Here is a 17,993-nt window from a genome sequence, read left to right as displayed (position 1 = left end):
GCTTTGCTGTGTCACGCATACCAATCAATGTCTCAATTATTTGGCATACATAAAATGTGCTCCAAATAATTGAGGCAGCTTGAGACACAACAAGTAAACTGCTTTACACTCATTTTATTCACTAAAGTTCTCATCAACACGAGATACATCATATACAAATTTAGGATTATTTAGTTGTGTCGGTCGGTCGGTCTCGGTGTTAGGAAACCTTGAGCATCTGCAAGCAAGCAAGCATCATCTTTCGTTTGTGGAGCAATGCGCAATGGAGCGAAAAGCAATAGAAAGTCTTTTGTTCTTTCTCACTTTCTCAGCTGATATTGTGTGATACGCTTCGCAACAATGTCTCCATAAGGTGGTGCAATAATTAAAAAATTGTGATTATTAAGCAGCGAAGAAAATACGGAGACAATTAAGTGTGTAATAATTGATAATGAAATTGTTAAGATTTTGAAGAATGGGATTTAATTTAATTATGTATAATTTAATTAATTTGTTTACAGCTTTCTAATCTAATTGATCCCTTAATAACGTGGACACTTACTGGGATGGATAACGTTTAATTTGTTTATGGTGAGTTAATTGGTCAGAGTTTTGAATGACTGATAATTAAATTGTTGTTAAATTTTTAAAATGGGAAATTCCTTTGATTTCCTTGCAGCTTTCTAATTGATCGTTTAACAATGGATCATTCGCCTTCTGGTCGGAATATAACCTCACCGTCGGCCGGATCGAGTAAGAAATTAACTTGGGAGGAATTATGGTCAATTTTTGCGACCCGGACATCGCCCGATTTCACGTTTGTGGTTCGCCAAGCAGGAAAATCCACGGTGGTGGAGTCTTACAAATCTTTCTTAATTGCGAGGTCGACCAAGTTGGCGAAATTGGTGAAAGCTGCGAGCGATGATAAGACAAATCTACACACGGTGGAGGATGCGAATCCTGACGTGTTTATCATGTATCATGAGGTTAGTGTTAAAGTTTTGCAGATTTTTGCATGTAAACTGCAAATAATTGGCAAAAATTGAGGTAAAAAATGTTCCACAGTATTTAATAAGTCCTGCGATTCATTAATTATCTCAAAATTAAGCAATGCTACTATTACGTATAGCTTAGTGTAAGCTGGTGGAATGTGCGAAATTTAGCAACTTGCGGTACATAAATCGCTAGTAGGTTTACAAAATTGCAAAATTAATCCGCACCTGCTCTTCGTATCCACAATTAATTAAATCAGAAAGCTAGAGTACTTTTGCCAATCCGTGATACGGGGTTATTGTAACATTAGTCCGGAATTATTATAAATTGCATACTTTTTAAGTTAAATTACTTATAATAATGAACCTTTTCTATTTTCAGTTCCTCCACACCGGAAAATTCGACACTCGTAGCGACATTAGAGACTCAGACCTTATAAGGATGCTACGAATTGGGGTACAATTTTGTCCAGGGAGGGAGGAGGAGGATGAAACATGTCGACGAATAATGGACGGCCGAATCTCGTTAAAGAATGTTTTCAAGCTTAATCAGCAAGCAAAAGTTTGGAATTTGTGGTCTTTGGAGGCACTAACAGAGAAATTTATTGGAAAGTAAGTAATATTTTAAGCAAGGCGGTAAACAATTATTGTAGTTATGGAGAGAAGTACACCAGGTGCTGACAGGCGACATTATTTTTTTGAAAAATTGAAATTTTTAAGAGTTTGGGAAACTCGGGTTTTTGAGTGGTTGCGATGCGTTGGTAGGTCACTGGAAATGGTAACACATATGAAATCCTGAGAGGAAATATTTTTAAAATATCTCCAAAATATCAGTTTTTCAGGAATTTCACAGCCAATTCTTATGCCACAAAATTCTATAATATATTAAATTGATCGTATGATCTAGACCGATTGATTGACACCCCATTCAGTGTGGTGTGGACACCTGACCCGGATTTGACCTTCAGAGGGTCAGTCCGATCTTCTTCAAACTTAGCAACGGTCCACCTACACCATTTTTTCAACTTCGGTAATCAGTTCTGTGATGAATGTTTAATCGAGGTTGATTTCGTTAATTTTTGAAAATTTGGAAAAATCTGGCTGAGGTCAAGAAGTCATTTCCTCTCAGGATTTCATATTTGTTACCATTTCCAGTGACCTACCAACGCATCGCAACCACTCAAAAACCCGAGTTTCCCAAACTCTTAAAAATTTCAATTTTTCAAAAAAATAATGTCGCCTGTCAGCACCTGGTGTACTTCTCTCCATAACTACAATAATTGTTCACCGCCTTGATTTTAAGTTTTTGGTAGAAATTTTTCAAGTAAATAATCGGTAAAAATATGTATGTAATTTCAGAGTAAATTCGAATCCGGAATATTTCATTGGGACGAACTCCTTCCAAAACATGAGTGCTTTCGCTTTACGGGAAATGCTTAAATCTGACGATGTTAATTACGACGAAGTCAAATTGTTTGAAGCTGTAAAGAAGTGAGTGAAGAATTAAACAATTTGGAAGTTTTGAGTGTTAGCAAAAAACGAGCAATGCTGCAAAAAATCATTGCTTATTACAAAGAAGCAAGTCTTTACTAACTAATAAGTTATTATTACATACATGTCTACGGTTAAAAGACATGTTTGCACAGTGTTCATTTTTGTATGCAACATGATAATGGCAAGTATACATGCATGCAATTTTTCATACAATCAGATTTTGCAAATTTGCAAAATTCATTATTTATAATGAATTCTTTATAAAATATGACACTGTTGAACATCGTGAATTTTTGAGCGAGTGACCTGAAATTTACATGAAATTTTACACGAAATTTTGCATGTCATGAAATTTTATTTGAAATTGTACATAGAATTTTACATATTTACCTAATTTCGTGTGATTTCACATCACGTATTAAGTTTTACAGTCATGATTTTCCCCATAAATTCGTATCTTAATAATATCTTTAATTTCTTTCAGCTGGGCCGCAAACAAACCCGGTCCCACGTCCTCCGCCCGGATAAGTTTGGACCAAGTAAAATACGAGCTCCGATTTCCCCTCATGTCTGCAACCGACTTTGCCGAAAAGGTCGTCCCCTCTGGCATGCTCTCCACGCAGGATGCTCTCGACATCCTCGTCTACATTTGCACCAGCCCCGACAAGAAACCGGAAATGGAAAAATTCAATACAAACCCACGCCACCTCAAGGACCTCGACTTAATTGAAACAATCGACATTTCCGGACCTGATGATATCGACATGGAAGTCGTCAAAGAAGAATCAGCGCCCTCCTCCCCATCGCAAGATTTACTCTATCCCATTATAAATACGGTGTCATCAGGGTCAATCGTCACGTTGGAAAATGATCAGATCCCAAATTACGACAATAATTATACGTATGAAGGTTATGGTGACTATGGCAACGAAGACTTTTTCGGAAATCCAAAGTCCCCCGTTAATGGAAACGATCCCTTCGGTAACGATCTCCATGACAACGATCTCTTCGTTAACCTAAAACCGAAAGCTAAATCCCCCACAAGCCTAAAAGTCTCCTCGTGGGAGAAACTCCTATCTCAACTTCAACATTCACCCATCTCTCCGACCCACATAGTCGCCACGGTCAAACCCTGCGAGCCTGTCATCTTCCTCCCTAAAAACCCCGTCCTCCTCCCCCACCTCGCCAAGGTCACCCTCTCCCTCACCATTCGCCCCGACCGGCGCAAATGGCACAACAATGTTCGCCACTACAGGACTAATTTCGACCTCGATCCGTACATCTTTTGGACGACGGACTTCTGGGGAAGCCGCACCGATTTCAAGCTTATCATAAATGAGGTCAAATTTTTCAAGCTGGACAAACCAAGCCACGAACTTTGTATTGGATTCGACTCTGCCGAAACGCCTACGAATGACATGTTGTCACGATTATTAACCGCGGATAACAAGCTTGACCCCCGCCACAATTTCATAAAGAGGTTAATCCTCGTCGACAACACGTTACCGGATGCTCCCTTCCCCTTCCAAAAATTGAGGGAGGTCACGCTCTGGGGCGTCTACGATGTGGCCGACCTACTCGGTCGATTTCTCAAGAAACTGAAAAATCTTGAAGTTTTCGAATGTCGCACGAAAGGGGGGAAAGTAAAAAGGTACAACGACCTCACCGATGAGACGGAGGTTACCAGGAAGAAAAGCGTGATAAATCTGGGGAGCGATTTTACCTCGGGGGACAAATTAACCAAGGTGGCGATCTGCTGGGCGAAACTGGTCGTTATTCCGGGTCGGCCGTTGAGATGCTTGGCCGGCGTGACCGAACTTTATACGGACTATTGTATCTGGAGTCGTGAAATTTGGGATAATTTCGACACGATTTTTCCAAACGTTAAACGGGTAGCGTTTGGATATTGTCCGCCGAAGGAGGAGGGGAGGAGTCATGAAAAGAGGGCGAAATTGGACGAAGCTGCGACGTTGGTTTCCGGTGTGTCGGTCAGACTGATGAGGACCTTGGTGCGAAAGTGCAAGAAACTCGAGTGGATTCGTGTCGTCAAGTTGGACTGGGAGTTGGAACCTGTAGTCGAAAAGGAGTTGAATGAGGTCAAAGGTTTCTTGGAGAAGGCGGGTATCGAGGTGAAGGATGACGGGATGGATTTTCTCGTAGAGAAGGGGGCAGATGGAGCGTGGAAAGGGGTCAAATATATTGCGAGAGGGTACAAGGAAAGGCACGCGTTGTGAGTCAATTTTAGTATTTTTTTGTAGATTATGTAATTTGTTGCGATTGTTTTTGTATCTAAAAATTTATAACAATTTACACACACGAGAGATTTTACGGATTTGTTAAGAAATTCAGAAATCGATATCGATGCACTTAAATACATAGATATTTTTGCAAATTTTCGTCATAACAATACAATATTTAACAAGTTTCTTGTTGATGTTTAACTTTTGTAATTGTGGACGAATTTATTTTTTCAAGTTTATTTGTGAGTGATTTATAAAATACTACGGTTTACACACTGTTAAAAACGAATGGGTTCACCAGCTTATACAATTGTTGCACATTTTTTTGCACAAGGTTTTCATCCAATTAATAAATTATATGATATTGATGTTTAATTTCTGCACTTTTGTTTGTTTAGGTATCAAAAATACTGGAAAGAAATGGATCACTTGGAATATGAAAACTTTGGACTGAACAAGATTTTTAAAGATTTTGACACTTTTCGAGAATATAACGTCGAGCATTAAATTATATGGATTTATGCAGCTTGTTTTAGATTTAGAACTGAGCTTAGTTTTGACCTAATGATAATTTACGCTTATTTATGAAGTTCAAAGAGATTTATGTAAACTGGGTATATTTTAGTCAACTTGCGCCATAGTTAAACTATAACATTGGCGCAATAGGTTGCTATAATAACGAATGAAGTACAAACGTATGTACACAAACTACACATTTAAAAATATATTTATACTTACTTAATATTTATCCTTTGTTACAATATTCTCCTCGGTAGATTATTTGTATACGAAAAAATCTGCGTAATGCACACCTTCCATAATAAATTGACCTCGATAAATATTTATTTTTGATAAGACCATTTAATTAAATTACTCAATGCCATTTTATAATGAATTCTTGAAACTATTTAACTTTGCATTTCGTTACATATGCCTGAAATTTCGTGCGAAATTATTTGCATGTAAATATGTATGCAAACAATCCACATATTTATGATTTTTTTACCGATATCACTTTCCCCACTCGACGTGAATCCACCACCACCACCGGCAATGTTATACGATCTGCTGAAAGACTCAAACTGAAATAATTTACAAGTTGAAAAATTGTAAACAAACCATAAACTTCCCTATAATTGGTAATTTTACATTCTAAACATCATTAATTTCTCAATGTTTGGTATTTATCTAGCATAAAAAATCTAATTTAATGTTTTCAACTTAAAATTAGGTAAACAAAAAATGAGCAAACTGAAGAAACCGAGGATGACGTCAAAAGTCGATAAACCTGACCTTCCAAAAATTAAGGAGCAATTAAAACTTTCCTGTTCCATTTGTGGTGTAGTGAGATACGATACGGGACACTATTTAGACCTTCAGAGCCTTCAAAGAAAGTTCAACCTCTTTATAACTCTCATGGGGAAATTGTTTCCCTTGTCGACAATTAGCCGTCATCCTGACGACGAAGGAAGTTTGATATGTTTACGGTGTGCCGAGTCAATAAAGACGGTGTGGAATTTAAGTGAGGATATTAAAAATATTAGGAAAAAGTTGGAAGAAATTTTTCAACAATTTGCGGAAAGTTGTAATGGTAATGATTAATTTAATACTAATTAAAAGTTAGTTTTGGAACTGTTTATTAATTACAAATTTTTAATGGACTACAGGTCATAATTCGCGAAAATTTGACCAGCAACATAGCCCAATTATTCGGGGGCATGATTGTTTAAATTTGCAATCTGGGCAAGGTTAGTTTAATAAAATAATCATGTACATTTAATTATGATTTTTTAATGCTGACCAAACTTTGTGACTTGTATTTCTAGGAATTGACCACGGCGTCAGCGACGAGGACGATTTCGACATAGACTTTGCCTACAGAGTGGAGACAATTTACGAGGAAAATGCTACATCTGCACAAATAAGCGTTACTTCTCCCCCCAGACAATGTCCGTCTGATGCGACATCAACCCAAGCTTACCGCCGACACGATAACAGTTTTATAATTCCATCCTCTTCATCACACTTTTTATTGTGAGCGAGACGCAATTCACGTAGCCGTTTGTAATTTTGCAAAATCCGTAACCTTTAAAAGTTTTACATCATATTCCTTAAAAAATCAGCTTATAAACTAAACTAGTTACTAAACTTATGTACTTATAGTCTTATCCAGGGCGTCTTTTTATGTTGTAAGATTATTTTACAAAATTTATGGATTTTACAAATTACGAAGGACTGCATGAATTGTCTCTTAATTTTTTAAATGGTCCACTTGCGTAACTTCGTTAATTTTGTATACAAATTTAATCTCTTATTTACCTTTAGATCGGAGCAAGCTGGTCCGTCATCCTCGGACGAGACCTCCTCTTCCTCCTCATCCCCGGAGGTGTGTCCCCACTGCGAAAATACCTACACGAGTAGGCATGTCCTTGCCCGGCACGTGAGAGAAGTCCATACCAAAATCCATGTCAAAGTCAAGTGTGACCTCTGCCTCAAGTGGTTCTATGATCAGAGAGGTTTAAAAAATCATGTCACACTAATCCACCAAAAGGGCGGATTTCCCTGCTCCCATTGCGACAAGAGGTTATCCACCGAAAAGATAAGGGCGATCCATGAAGTCACAGTGTGCAAAGTTGTCTGGGACCGGGACAAATTGGACGAGCTGGGCGTTAAATTGTATCATTGTGAGTACCAGGATTGCAACAGGGTTTACGGGAGACCGAAAGATTTTAGAAAGTGAGTTTGGAATTTAAATTTGCAATTTTTTTTAGTAATGAAGTATGTAAATTTGCCCATTTTTTGCAGACATAGAGACTCACATTGGCTATGTGATCGAAGAGATAATAAGCAATACGTTAACATGGGATGAAGTAGATTATGAAAAATTGTAAAATTATTTGTTAATTAATTTGGTTAATTTTAAAGTAACCCAAATACTTTAAAATATTTTCCTACCTGGGCCCTATTTCACCAGTGCTCCGCACTCCATACTCCACAAAAAATTGTGGATTTGTGGAGTGGAGCGTTTCACAAAAGCAGTATTTCGTGACGTGCGGAGTGCAGATTGTGGAGTCAAATTTTGGGGAGTGCGGAGTGAAATTTGACCTTCCCGGTTTCACCAAATTTTACTCCGCGAAAGGTCATCGCTCGAAACTCTGCACTCTACATATTTTTTTGCAAAGTGCTCGGACACTCTGCAATTGGCTTTTTAGCCCGAGTCAGGGCTTATGTACCCGCCATGTTCGTCTCTTTGTCTTGCGATAACTGCTGTAGAACTAATCCGATCGACTTGAAATTTTGCACAAATGTAGTATGGGTCAAATGATGAGTTAAGTTCGAAGATGGGTGAAATAAGTGGTTGACCGGGGTTGGGTATTATGCACCAAAATATTAACATTGTCGTAGAAAGCTGAAATTTGGTAGAGGTCGATAATGGTTTTTAATGAAAAAATATAAAGTAGAATTTCAAAAATTTTCATCTGGAGGGAACCTAGGGGGTGACCCATACCGATTTTAAAAACTCATCCAATCGAGCTGAAATTTAGTGTGGGGATTGTTAATGGCTACTAACGGAAGAGTATGAATTGAAATTAGACACATTTTCATCTGGACAGACCCTATCTATGGGGTGACCCATATCAATTTTTCAAATTATTCAAATCAAGCTGAAATTTGATAGACAAGTTGCTAATGGCTCCTAATGGAACAATACGGTTGAAAATAGGAAAAAATTTCATCTTGGAGGACCTTATTGGGTGACGCAAAGAGATTTTTTTGAAATCCTAGCATCGAGCTGAAATTTGTTAAATAGCCAATTAATGGAAGAATGTGAATTTAAATTGGAAAAATCAATTGAAGTTTTTAAATTTTTTAAATACATATTAAATTTCATGCAAAAAAGTCGGATTGAGTGATAACCACAACTTGGCCTGACTCGGGCTATATCAAGTCTGCACTCTACAAATTTTGCAAAGTGCGGAGTGCGGAATCTGGAGTGCAGAGTAGGGTGTGGTGAAATGGGGCCCTGGTTGTTATCTTTTTGCATGTATGTTAGTATTGTTAAGCGAGTTATTTTATCTTGTCTGGTCTGTAAACTTTTAACCCAAACCAAAAGTAAACGCATTTTGATTTAATATATACATGTAAATATGTATGTACTTTTTACGTTCAAATCCATATACCAATTGTATTTAGTATACAAATTTTAGTATACAAATTATTTATTTAAATACCAACATTTAAATTTTATGCCGCTTTTGATCTCGAATTTTTATTTCATATTTACATAGATGTATTTATATCAGTTATAGTGTATACTGTTAAATGTAAAATGATGTATTTATGAAATTGTTTTATGTATTTTTGTAAATTGTTGAATATGCGTGTAAGATTGCCCCGTGACGTGGTGGTGGTTGCCATGGTGACGTCAGAGTGGGATTTTGAGTGCGCGTCGTTCTTTGTTATAAGTCGTAGTAAGTAAGTAGGTAGATGAACTCTACACAGTCGAGTTTTAGTCGTTGTCAAAGTCAGACATTTTGGATTTTAGTCGTCGTGGTAGGAAATCAAGAGTAAGAATTGTTAATTCTTTGTAATTGATGTCCACGATTAATTTGTCAATAGTAAGTCACCAATCAACTCGTGTTAGTGCAGAGCTCTGAATTGTGTTGACAATTAGTAATTTGTTAGAAATAAAATCCAGTTTAAGTAGATAAAATAATCGTATATTCACTCAGTCACTTTCTTTAATTCCAACGAGCAAGGCACAATTAAATATTCGTAAAGACACTATACTCCGGGTAGGTGATAGCTTGGTTTTTACATTAGTGGTGACCTCGACGTGATTGCTCGTTGGGTCAGTTTTAGTTGAAAGTGGACTAGTTATAGTGGTCAGTGAGTTGTGACCTTTTGAGTGAATTAGTGTACGTGCAAAGACTGTTCCGTGGAAATCCTGGGCGATTGTTGCTGTCTGGACGAGGAGCAGATTCAAAGGAGAGGATTCACATCAAGCCTTGGCTCATTGAGGACCCGACCCTGAGTATTCGGGGGCTGTTCAGGTGATACCTTTCTAGTTTTTATTGTTGCTGTGAAGTAGTCCGTGAGGAAGGAGTGACCGACCAGATTGACATCGGCGTGTCCGACCGAGAGGAACTTCAACTTTATTCGTCTATTAATCAATTACTGTCTTGCCTCGTTGAGGGCCCCATCCTGAGCGTTCGGGAGCCATAGAGGTCGGCATTGTTGCTGATTGAGTTAATAAGCGTGTACTGTTCTAATTGTTTTGTTTGTTGGATTTGAGATAACATCATGGATCGACTGAAGAAGGCGAGGGCTCCAGTTCGAGCTTCCATTACCAAGACGGTGGATGGTGTAGTTGCTGAGTTGGCGAAAGGTTCAAAGGACTCGAGAGAACTTACCATCAAGTTAAGGAAGTTGGAATCCCTGCAGACGTCGATCAGAGAACATGATGAAAAGGTGCTTACCCAGATGTTGGATGACAATTGCACGGCGGAGTCTTATGGGGAGGAGAGTGCAGTGAATGAAGAATATTCAGATAGAATCAGAGTTTCTATTATGGATATTGAGAAGATTCTTAATGCAGAAATCCGTCCACCAAGTCCGAGTGCAAGTAGCAGCTATGTCACCGTGAATGGGGAGCGTATCAAAAAGGATAGAAGCTTCAAACTGCCCAAGATCGAGCTACAGAAATTCGATGGGAGTTGGAAGAATTGGTTGGGGTGGTGGGCGCAATACCGTCAGATTCACGAAGATGGAGAGTTACCAGTCAACGTGAAGTTTCAGTATTTGGTGCAAGCCATCGTCCCCGGATCAGAAGCAGAGAAAGTGATCAAGATTTATCCGCGCTCGGATCAGAATTATCCATTGGTGGTTGAGAAGCTGAAGTCCCGGTTTGGTGATGAGAAGATTTTACGCCAAATTTATATTAGACAATTGTTGGGCCTGGCTATCAATAGCGCCGCGGATTCAAGAGAAGATGCCGACGTGGAAGAGTTGCATGACCAGTTAGAAGGTCATTTGAAAAGTCTCGAGTCGTTGGGGAAAGTTAGTGATCCAAGTGAACTCATTTATCCATTAGTGGAATCCAGTCTGCCACAGCAAGTGTTACTCCGTTGGCAGAATAGTAACTTAAGGGTACGCGAGAAGAAATCGGATTCAACTTCTGCTACCAATTTAGAAAATTTGATGGAGTTTTTGCGGCTGGAGGCACAGAATGCCAAAGAAAGAAAATTTGTGTTGTCAACCTTCAGGCAAAGTCCAGTCAAGAATAGAGAGAAAGTAAACGTGTATGCAGAGAGTGAATGTGAAGATTTCCCCACTGCTGCCGGTCTCTATTCAAGTCATCAAGCTGAGCAGCGATGTGTCTTTTGTGGAAAGTCGAATCACAAAAGTCAGAAGTGCTATAAGGCTCAGACATTACCTCTCGAGGAGAAGAAGATCCTGGTGAAGGAGAATCGGGGATGCTTCATCTGCCTGGGAAGAGGACATTATGCAAATGACTGTACCAAGGAGGTCAGTTGCCAAACTTGTGGACGGAAACACTACTCTGTGATGTGTCCTGGTCAGGTCCGAGATGAGGAAGTGACGTCAATTAATGAAGATGAATCAAGTAGTTCGGTGGAAGAAACCAACACAAACTTCAGTCAGGGATGCAAAAGTAAAGTTGTCCTGATGAAGACGCTTCGTGTCAAAGTGGGCGGAACAAATGGAGCCAAGAAAGAAGTCCGGCTACTTTTCGACGAGGGAAGTCAGAGGTCATACATCAGGACGAAGACAGCCCAGGAATTGAAATGTCAAGTAGTGGAAAAGTTGACTCTGCAAAATAGTTTGTTCGGTGGACATGTGACCAGCACCGAAGAAAAGAATTGTTATCGGGTCAACGCCAGCGGTATCGATAGGAAGGATTGTAAGAGGATGAGTCTCCAGTTGGTCAACGAGGACTTTATTTGTGGAGCATGCCCAGCGATCCCACCTGGCCCTTGGTGTAAAGAGTTGGCTCGGAAGAAGATCCACACGACAGACACTTCAGCGTCCGAAGTCGACATATTGATAGGAAGTGATCTGTGGGGAAGTTTGATGACCGGAAGAATGGTCAAACTTGGATGTGGATTGATCGCCGTGGAATCCGTGTTTGGATGGTCTATCAGCGGAGTGGTTCCAGGTGTCAACAATAGCAAGTTGAATTACGCTGGTGTCGTAATTAGTTCAATTGGAAGCAAAAGCTCTGTAGAGAAGAAAACTCAAGAAGAGCAACAACGAGTCGAGAAGACCACTCAAGATAAACGTGTAAAGGTCGACGAGTTGAGACGGTGGGAGCGAAGTGTTGTGGGGGTTCCAAGAATCGGCCAGCCTGCCATGAGGGGGTGCGGATTGGGAAACGCAACAGCTTCACTCCAAAGAAGTCAAGATTACTCTCGACAACAAAGGTACTTGGTCAAATTAGTGACAAGTACACGAATAAGTCGTCGTGTAGGAAGATGGAAGCTTGTAACCCCATCGGATTCAGTCGTCCAGCCTCTATTAAGCCGAAGATGAAGGTGCAGAAAGTGGTGGAGAAGAATGCCGAATGGTGGGAGCGACCGACCCCTAGGATTTCAAGATGTCAAGACAAGAAGCAAGTCCAGAAGGAGCCGGAAGTTGGTGGTAAGGATCAAGATAGGATCTCCAAGAAACCAGTGCGGTATCCGAAGTGGAATTTGTAATTTATTTGTGTAACTTAATTTGAATTTTATAATTGCATAGTTGTTTTTAGAATAGTTCTTTTGCTCTCACAAAAGAAGGTGGGAGTATGTTAAATGTAAAATGATGTATTTATGAAATTGTTTTATGTATTTTTGTAAATTGTTGAATATGCGTGTAAGATTGCCCCGTGACGTGGTGGTGGTTGCCATGGTGACGTCAGAGTGGGATTTTGAGTGCGCGTCGTTCTTTGTTATAAGTCGTAGTAAGTAAGTAGGTAGATGAACTCTACACAGTCGAGTTTTAGTCGTTGTCAAAGTCAGACATTTTGGATTTTAGTCGTCGTGGTAGGAAATCAAGAGTAAGAATTGTTAATTCTTTGTAATTGATGTCCACGATTAATTTGTCAATAGTAAGTCACCAATCAACTCGTGTTAGTGCAGAGCTCTGAATTGTGTTGACAATTAGTAATTTGTTAGAAATAAAATCCAGTTTAAGTAGATAAAATAATCGTATATTCACTCAGTCACTTTCTTTAATTCCAACGAGCAAGGCACAATTAAATATTCGTAAAGACACTATACTCCGGGTAGGTGATAGCTTGGTTTTTACAGTATACATCAAAGTCCTGAAGTTATAATAAATACTACGTATTACTTCACTTCGAGATTTGGCGCTGTTCGTAAACTTCGTAACGCTGGCCAGTAAGAGCAGGATAGGGAAAAATCCCTATCTTCCCATTGTTAGGCAGCGTTACGAAGTTTTGAAGTTTATGAACAGCGCATTTTCAAATTTTGTTGAAAGTTCAAAGATTTGCGCAACTTCATTTTTTTGCAAATTAAAAATTGCATAATTAAAAACAATTTATTATTGCAAAAAGTTAGCATAATTTCAAAATATCTTTATGATTTAAAAAAATACGGCATCTTAGAAACGTCTATCATTTCGAACAATTTTGCACATTAAAAAAATTGCACAATTTCAAAAATGTGTACAAATTGAACGCATTTCTATTTATAATTTCTAAGAACCTTGTACGAATTAAAATTACTTGCAGGATTTCAAAATTTTTACGGATGAAAAAACTTGGTTTCAAAGAAAATATTGATCCGATTGTTAAGTTATCTATCTTCTAACTGGAGGATTTAGACGAAATTACAATTATGCATGTATGACGGGATCCACATTTTTTCTCCTCGCAAGAATAATTTCACTGAAAAAATCAAAATTCCTGCTTAGCTGTACCACAAATCAACGCCGACGGTTTATCGATGCGGCGGCGTGGACCAAGCGGCGTGGTGGTGGTGTCTTCATCTTCAGCGGCGCTCTACATTAAAGGGACCGGTCATAAATTATGCAAGGAGAGAGGGAGGAAGCGGCCTGAGACTTGCGTTAAAAATGTGACAAGGGGGTTGGATGGGGGGCAAAGTCCTGCGTTACGCCACGCAGACTAAAGTTGGCTAAACCGTAATTACGTAAAAAATAAACCGCGAGGTTTTATCTGTAAAATTCAAGAAGGTTAAAACCCGTCCGTGTTGTCCAAACTTTTCATTAATGTGAATCCCGAAATTAAATCAAAACGTCAATCAAATCCTACACTAATCAGTAAAGAAATGACGGCAGTATCCACTATTCGTACTTTCATTTTGAGTATTTATCTCGAAAAAATGAGATTTTCGTTACGTTACACAGGGGGAGAGGGAGGGACGTTGCCTTGCGTTGCACTAGGTGACAGAGGGGAGGATAGCTCAGAGAAAAGGCGACTTTTACTTTACATAATTTATGAACAGCCCCAAATCAACAGGATCTGAAACATGCTATAGATAATCGGGAAAATGTCATATTTCTTATTAGTTTAAAAATTTCAATTAAATTAATATTTTAAATTTTAAATTCTGAAATTAAAAAGAATAATTCATAAAATACGTCCTATTAAAAAAAATTCATCACATTTAGTTATAAATCGGCGGAGGAATCATTTTCGCCGGCGTCCCGAATGCAATTTAGTTCGGCGGCGACGACGCGTTAAAACCGTTTGTCACCCGGCGGCGTTGAGCTCTGACTTATACCATTATAAATTTGTACTTAGATTCCATTATACCTAGCTATATGAAAAATCCTGCAAGATGTGTTTAATTAAATATCTAAGGCTAGCCAATTAGGGACAGCTAATCAACTACGTTACGCGAAACGAGAGAGGGGATCTAAGGCTCCCATGAGGTCGCGCATATGCGATGCGTGCTAATTTTGGGAGCGCAGGGTGTGGGTGTGGGGTTGTTCAAAATCCAAGTTCCATGCAATATAATTTTGAAAAAAATTTCCAACTAAATACTTAGATTCCCAAGTTCGCAAATGAATTATGAAGGAAATCTTTTTTGCGAACTTTTGAACTGATTTAGCAAAGGGGCCGTTCATAAATTTCGTAACGCGAGAAGGGGGCGTCTAAGGCTCCAATAATATCGTGCCTATATTACACATCTAAAAGATGGGAGAGGATCGTGAATCGCGATTAAAAAAGCACGTTTTTTACGTGTTGCATAATTTATGGCGGCCATTAACGCAGATAATGATGCAAGCTCAAATGAATACCCCCAGTATTTGTAACTAAAAATATGTAATGTTAAATAATTCTCAATCAGGCTTTGGACTAGCAACGTTGGCTATGGCGCATAATCGAGGATATTCTAATAGATACTTAATCGAACAGAGAGTCCTAAATACGTTACGCTTCATAAAAAACAACATGACCAACGTCAACGGCTGGTACTATCACTTTATCGACATGTACACTGAGGAACGGTGGAACACGGACGTTGAGCTGAGCTCGATCGACACGGCCCTCTTGATGGGAGGTGTAGTCACTGTTGGTCAGTACTTTAAGGACATACCAGAAATTGTATCGCTTTCGAAAGAAATTTATGAAGCGGTTGATTTCGTTTGGATGATGAACGGGACAGAATTTATTAACATGGGATGGAAACCAGAAAGCGGGGTTTTAAATGACTCATGGAATCGGTATGGATTAAATTATTATTATAAGGCGTGGCATATGTACTATGCAAATGATGGTTGTAGTTACTTTTGTACTGTTTCTGGATTTTCGAAATTTTTAAGTACTGTGAATTGATGTTTTTGCTAGTACTGGCTATTGGGTCGCCTACTCACCCGATTCCGATCAATGCTTGGAATGTGTTTTCGAGGTATGCATTTAAAAAATCGCCCACAAATAGAAATGGGAAGTACCCTCTAATTAACGAGCTAACTGCATGACATGGAGAGCCACTTCTACAAATTATTCCGTAATCAGACCTTTGTTTTCTAAAACAATTAACCGATCACTTGGATATAATCTGTAGAGAAAGTGTGTTATTATTTACAATTAGATAGTAATCTAGGCGATTTATGATAACTTTGGTTCTTTTAACAAATAGTCATTAGGTCCATATTAAGTGGCTTTATTCAAAGGGTAAAATTTAATGGGCCCTGAGAATATCTTAAATCGTCAGGTAAAAATGTCTTAAATGTCTTAAATTTCTTCTTTTCAAAGCGCAACTTCACCTACATGGAACATAACTATATTCATTTCCCAGCCCCTATTTTTGTACACCAATTTGCTCATGCTTTCATCGACTTTGAAAACTTGAGTGATAATTTTACCATTGATTATTTCCAAAATTCCGTCACTGCTACGAGAGCAACTAAAGATTTTTTCGTTCACGAAATGTCTCAAGTGTATAATGACTACACTGAAAATTTTTGGGGAGTTACGGGTAAGATGCATATCAAAACTATGTAATATATGTATCTATATGTACATATATTACATACCTCCATTCTTAGTTTGAAACATTTATAACAACTGTGTCAGATAATTTAATATGCTCATATCTTATTTTCAGCTTCTGACACTCCATACGGATACGGTAAATAAGTAAACTATACGGCTTTGACATGAATATTTTATCGTTGGTTATCCTGCATGCACTTACATATCTATACTGACTGATAAACAGAGGTGGGCAAGATCATTATCTCAGGTAGCAGATCAAGATCAAAGATCAAGATAATATCTTGATCTTTGATCTTCGGCTAGAGCTTTTGATCTTGATCTTGATCTAGCTCGGTAAGACCTTCTATCTTGATCTTGATCTTCGTTCAAGATCAAATCCCAAATATGAAAAGTATCATTTTGAAACATTGATAATTTTTGAAAAATAGCGTCTTGGTCTATTACTCAAGGAAACGAGAAACACTCGACGAGATTTAATTTTTTACCGATTAATGGTACCAGTTCTTCAAGTGGCGATCTATTTCCTAAATTCAAGTATTTTTAACCCGTCAACAATTGTGACGACCTGATGCTTCTACTATTACTTAATTTACCAAGAAGTGAAGTATAAGGGCAGCTTATAACATCATAGTAAACGTTTTGTTAAGTATTATATAACTATACGAAATTATAAGAACGTTGATGCTGTCAGCTTTGAATAACTAAAATTGGTTACACACCCAATTTTGGTTACCTATCTAGCATTTGTAGCGTGCACAGTGCACACTACGTACATTATACATAGTTGAATTTATCGGTTTATGTATTTGCAGCATAACTGGAATTTATTTGATCTTGTGATCTTGATCTGGGATTTGATGTTGATCTGAGATTTGATCTTGATCTTGATCTTTTATCTTCAGTATTCGGCAGATTTATCTTTATCTTGATCTTTATCTTATGGGACACAAAATTTGATCTTGATCTTTATCTTGATCTCCGAAAACTTTGATCTTGCCCACCTCTGCTGATAAACCATTATGAATATCATGATTAATTACAGACGCTTGGGGAGGTCCTCCACTTATGGGGCAGATCGATGGATCAATTGTAAGTGAATTACATAAAGACGGTACAAATTAGGAATGTTTGCCCATTAATAATTGGATAATAATTTATTAATTGAAAAGGTCCCTTGCGCGGCTGCTGGATCGGTTCCTTTTCTTCCTGCAGAAACCATTGCCGTCCTGAAAAACATCCGAGAAAACCACACCGCGCAAGCTTGGACAAGGTACGGCTTCGTGGACGCTTTCAACCCATTAACGAACTGGACCAACCCAGACGTAATTGGAATTGATGTCGGGATTACGGTCCTGATGGCGGAGAACTATAGGACTAAATTTGTCTGGCAGAATTTCATGGCTAACCAGCATATTGCCGATGCCATGAATAAAATCGGGTTTGTGCCTTATGTGCCAACAAAGTAGAAGATTTGAAACAGTGAAAATCTTCGATCAGGCTAAATACTTAAGTGATAATATTTTAGAAATTATGTCACACATTCATATCTAAATACATTCAATTTGAAAATAAATGATGATTAATTGGCAGAAAATTTATTTGTCTTGGCAGACCAATGCAAATACAAAATTACAGAAATATTCAATTTGTAGCTTCATTTATTTACTTATAGCCAGGACATTTCAATTTCAATTTTTCTGTCCACATTAAGAACTTGACCATAGGTTTTCAGATTCTGATCTGTAAATGAAGTTGCAACGTTCTTCGTAAGACAGAAGGTGTGCAGTTCGGTACCGCTGAAAA

At 38.4% G+C, this 17,993-nt stretch overlaps 3 protein-coding genes across 4 annotated transcripts; all 3 read left to right on the top strand.

Annotated features, from left to right (window-relative positions):
• The first annotated feature begins 235 nt into the window (after positions 1–235).
• On the top strand, positions 236–6,234 carry LOC110857235. 2 transcript variants are annotated; one of them, XM_022105850.2, is made up of 8 exons: positions 236–417; positions 501–570; positions 659–965; positions 1,354–1,583; positions 2,331–2,462; positions 2,950–4,695; positions 5,104–5,844; positions 5,937–6,234. In XM_022105850.2, exons 3-7 carry the CDS (start codon positions 681–683, stop codon positions 5,210–5,212), a joined length of 2,502 nt encoding a protein of 833 aa, XP_021961542.1. In that variant the 5' UTR covers positions 236–417; positions 501–570; positions 659–680; the 3' UTR covers positions 5,213–5,844; positions 5,937–6,234. The 2 variants fall into 2 exon arrangements, with proteins under 2 accessions (XP_021961542.1, XP_021961541.1); XM_022105849.2 differs by having other exon boundaries at positions 237–413.
• Positions 6,235–9,428: 3,194 nt separating this feature from the next.
• Positions 9,429–15,612, top strand: LOC118438114. Its single transcript, XM_035857894.1, has 5 exons — positions 9,429–9,933; positions 10,002–12,147; positions 12,195–12,364; positions 15,040–15,415; positions 15,540–15,612. The coding sequence occupies exons 2-5, from the start codon at positions 10,010–10,012 to the stop codon at positions 15,610–15,612; spliced, it is 2,757 nt and encodes a 918-aa protein (XP_035713787.1). The 5' UTR covers positions 9,429–9,933; positions 10,002–10,009.
• LOC118438012 lies at positions 14,707–17,769 on the top strand. Its single transcript, XM_035857677.1, has 4 exons — positions 14,707–16,170; positions 16,300–16,323; positions 17,233–17,279; positions 17,360–17,769. The coding sequence occupies exons 1-4, from the start codon at positions 15,963–15,965 to the stop codon at positions 17,654–17,656; spliced, it is 576 nt and encodes a 191-aa protein (XP_035713570.1). The 5' UTR covers positions 14,707–15,962; the 3' UTR covers positions 17,657–17,769.
• Positions 17,770–17,993: the final 224 nt, after the last annotated feature.

Source organism: Folsomia candida, unplaced genomic scaffold, assembly GCF_002217175.1.
Source record: "Folsomia candida strain VU population unplaced genomic scaffold, ASM221717v1 Fcan01_Sc018, whole genome shotgun sequence".
Taxonomy (NCBI): Eukaryota; Metazoa; Arthropoda; class Collembola; order Entomobryomorpha; family Isotomidae; genus Folsomia; species Folsomia candida.
Note: the sequence above shows the minus strand (reverse complement) of the source record. Positions and strands in the feature narration are given on the sequence as shown.